Source organism: Sinocyclocheilus anshuiensis, unplaced genomic scaffold (genome assembly GCF_001515605.1).
Source record: "Sinocyclocheilus anshuiensis isolate Anshui unplaced genomic scaffold, SAMN03320099.WGS_v1.1 scaffold1037, whole genome shotgun sequence".
NCBI lineage: Eukaryota > Metazoa > Chordata > Actinopteri > Cypriniformes > Cyprinidae > Sinocyclocheilus > Sinocyclocheilus anshuiensis.
In genome coordinates, this window is record NW_015555773.1 from 727,114 (window position 1) to 730,668 (window position 3,555).

The 3,555-nt window shown below is 35.0% G+C and overlaps 2 protein-coding genes across 4 annotated transcripts in view; both read left to right on the top strand.

Moving 5' to 3' along the window:
* The window catches only part of LOC107674466 (uncharacterized), a 5,936-nt gene extending 5,666 nt beyond the window's left edge, over nt 1-270 (top strand). For 2 of the 3 annotated variants that reach the window (XM_016468444.1, XM_016468445.1), the window contains exon 13: nt 15-270. In XM_016468444.1, the coding sequence (XP_016323930.1) occupies nt 15-99 (85 nt within the window). In that variant the 3' untranslated portion in view covers nt 100-270. The remainder of the gene's footprint in view (nt 1-14) is intronic. The other variant, XM_016468446.1, reaches the window with a different exon arrangement.
* A 990-nt stretch (nt 271-1,260) lies between these two features.
* LOC107674446 (prolyl 3-hydroxylase OGFOD1-like) overlaps nt 1,261-3,555 on the top strand; it is a 5,576-nt gene continuing 3,281 nt past the window's right edge. The window contains exons 1-8 of the mRNA XM_016468422.1: nt 1,261-1,475; nt 1,630-1,775; nt 1,848-1,894; nt 1,978-2,078; nt 2,154-2,270; nt 2,519-2,610; nt 3,292-3,420; nt 3,500-3,555. Of these exons, the coding sequence (XP_016323908.1) occupies nt 1,319-1,475; nt 1,630-1,775; nt 1,848-1,894; nt 1,978-2,078; nt 2,154-2,270; nt 2,519-2,610; nt 3,292-3,420; nt 3,500-3,555 (845 nt within the window). The 5' untranslated portion in view covers nt 1,261-1,318. The remainder of the gene's footprint in view (nt 1,476-1,629; nt 1,776-1,847; nt 1,895-1,977; nt 2,079-2,153; nt 2,271-2,518; nt 2,611-3,291; nt 3,421-3,499) is intronic.

Here is a 3,555-nt window from a genome sequence, read left to right on the forward strand (position 1 = left end):
ACGCATCTGTCTAGAATCCCAGGGCATCTGATGCAGTGGGCAGTGCGTTATCTGGGGACCTCTGACTGTGCAGATGTCAGCGCTGAAGCTGGTTCATAAACCATTACCTCAAATGACATGATGTTAGTTTTTTTGTTGTTGTTGTACAAGTATTTTTTTTGTTTTTGTTTTTTTAAATCTTAGTGTAGTCCAAAAAAAGTATATTTTCTATAATATCCTACTGTTAATAGATACTGCCGTCTTAAGTGTAACTTAATTGCACTGTGTCAATTGTAATAAATGTTAATATTCAAATACTATGACCCGTGTCACAATTTGTATAATTTAATCACAATTTTACTTGCGTAACCATGTTTATCTCCTTAAAGCCATGGTATTAATGCTTTTTACCAGACAGAAACTTTTGATTTGTCACAAAGAAATGACTGAAGGTGGGCACATTGCCAGAACACCTTGGTATCAAATTTCAAAATAAACAATAAAGTGAAGATGGAGATTTGTTTTACCCAGTGATAATTAACACTAAATTATACATCTGAAAATGTGAAGATAATATATTAATCATGTTCATCATGCCATTAAATAAAAAGGATTATTGAATATGAACAACCTACATAGACTATACACTGACACACATGTTTTTCTTTTTCTAAATAAATTCACACTTTTATTGTTAAATTGATAAAAAGTTATAGAAAATACTTTTGTTACAAGAGGCTTTTATTTTGAATAAATGCTGTTCCTTTTTAACTTTATATTTATAAAAACAATCTTGAAAAAAGAATCCTAGGTTTCATATCTATCTATCTGACTATCTATCTATCTACATACATACACCAAACATGTTTGTGTATATTTATGTATATATTAAACCACAACTGTTTCCAACATTGACAGTAAATCAGCATATTAGAATTATTTATGAAGATTCATGTGACACTAAGGATTGGAGTAATGGCTGATGGAGTTTCAGCTTTGCCCCCACAGGAATAAATGATATTTTAAAGTATATCAAAGTAGAAAACTTATTTTAAATTGTAATAATATTTCATAATATTACTGTTTTACTGTATTTAAAACATAAAAATTGTTACTGATCCCAAACTTTTGAACGGTAGTGTATATATATGTTGTTTTTTGGACAGAGTATTTCATCAGAATATGATTTCAAATATTTTTTCAGAGAAACTATGGGCTCTTCCACAACTGACCTGGAGGGGCAGTAACGATCCAAAAGCACCTCTGACTGAATCTGCACGAAGAAGACCCTAGAAAGAAAACAAAAGTCCCCCTGGGTTTAATCCCTCATGGTCTTGTTATGCCAGCTAAAAAACGACAAAATTATCCCGAAACGGGTAAAAAGAATAAGAAAGAGAAACGAGGTGAACTCGCCGTGATTAATTCGGATTTGAGGGATGAATCTGTCCAGAAAGGCACGAGAGACGCATGGCAGAGGAAAGAGAGCTACACTAATGGTATGTTTGTCTACACAGTGAGTTTACACGAGTTCAACAGTCTTTTATACAGTTACTGTTAGCAGAAAAGAGCAGAATCTGATTGCTTTTTAGAGATGAAGCAAACTGGTCTGTGTATCTGTCATGTCTGTGAAGTCTCTGGTCTCTGTTCCAGGTAATATCCACCTGGACTGTGAGCCCTTCCCTCACTGTCAGATCACTCATTTCCTGCAGAGTAAGAGCTTCGTGGAAAGTCTGCAAGCAGAGCTCCTGCAGCTGAATTTCAACAGCAAGTCAAATGATTTGTACAAGTTTCAACAGGTATCAGTCTGAATTATAGGTATATATTATGAAGAAGTGAAAACTGAGTCCTGAATTCTGTTTCTTCTGCAGTCAGATGATCTGAGAGAGAGAAAAGAACACCATTTCTCACAAATAAGGTGCTCCAGAGTTCAAATGAGCTTCCGCGTTAAAGTTTCTGTCATTGTTTTGCTCACAGACGTATTGTTTGTTGGGATCTCAGGTCTGTGATTTTTGGGGAGTTTCGTGTCTGGTTGTCAGAAGTGTTGCAGGTGGATCTGGAGGCGACTGTCGATATATCCTGTGCAAAGTACGAGCATACAGGTAAACCATCTGACCGCTTCTCGACCAATCACTGGGGTGTAGGCAAGGAGATGCAGATGTTTTTTCTTTGTGCAGATGTTTTGCTGTGTCACGATGATGAGCTGGAGGGACGAAGAGTTGCGTTCATCCTCTATCTGGTACCTCCCTGGGAGGTGAAAGATGGAGGGACACTGGACATGTTCAGCACTGATGGTGTGTGATACAAGAACATAAATGGTGTCATTTTACCCACAAAATTTGTCTTAAGTTTAAAATAAGTTAAATCATGCCATTTGAGTCATGATATTCAACAAAAAAAATAATTAAAAAGTTATTACATTTTTATGTAAGATTATAAGGTTATAGAATATGTAGGAATGAATCATACACAAGGACCATGTGTAAATGTATTTAATTGTTGGTTAGTTAATTAATTAATTATAATTGTATATTTTTCATAGAACACTGTCAGCCTGTGAGTGTTGTCAAGTCTCTGCTCCCTTGCTGGAACTCTCTGGTGTTTTTTGAAGTGTCCCCCGTCTCCTTTCATCAGGTAGTTAGAAAAAGTGTTGTTTTAGTATGATTTTTATACTATTATAGTATTAATTAATATTTTGAATGAGCTTTTATTTGTATGATTTTAGTTATCTTTTCAGTTTTAGGAGTTTTGTTATGTGATTTTGGCATTTATTTATTTATGCTTTAATTTTTATGTTTTAGTTTTAGTAAATTTAGTACCTCAGCAAGGCAACATTTCAAATTTTAGTTCAAGTTTAGGTTTTTCATCTGATTCAGTATTATGTCAATTAAATATGATCTTTAAACTAAGTTTTAGTTTAGGGATAGTCCACCCTATAATAAAAATTCTGTCATCATTTACTCACCTTTATGTCATTACAAACCTGACTTTCTTCTGTGGAACACAAAAGAAGATATTTTCAAGAATATTTGTACCTAAGCAGTTTCAGTTCCCATTGACTTCCATTGTATGAAAAAAAAAATACAGTGGAAGTCAGTTTGGTTATCAACATTTTCCCAAATATTTTTTAATGCAAGCGCTGGCTTGTATATAGGTATTGTAGGCCATGTATGTTAGCTTTGTTCTACAATTAAAAATAAACACATTCTTCAAAATATCATCTTTTGTGTCTTTTTAACTATCACAACACTGGTCAGGATTGGTTGTGATTTACATCTGTTTTAATGAACTAAACGGCAATCTTGACTCTCTTAGGTGGCAGAGGTTCTTTCTGAGGAGAAGTGCCGTTTATCTCTCAGTGGTTGGTTTCATGGCCCTTCTCTACCAAGACCCTCGCGCTACATCGAACCCCCAGTTCCCCGTCACACTCATATCCCCAGAGATGTAAGTCAAGTTAGCGTGAAAGAACGTTTTTTTGGCCAAAACTCAGCCTGTATCTTCTCAATCTATGCGTTTGTTATAGGAGAGTTTGCTATTTGAGTGGGTGAATGAGATGTACCTGGATCCTCGCTATCAGGC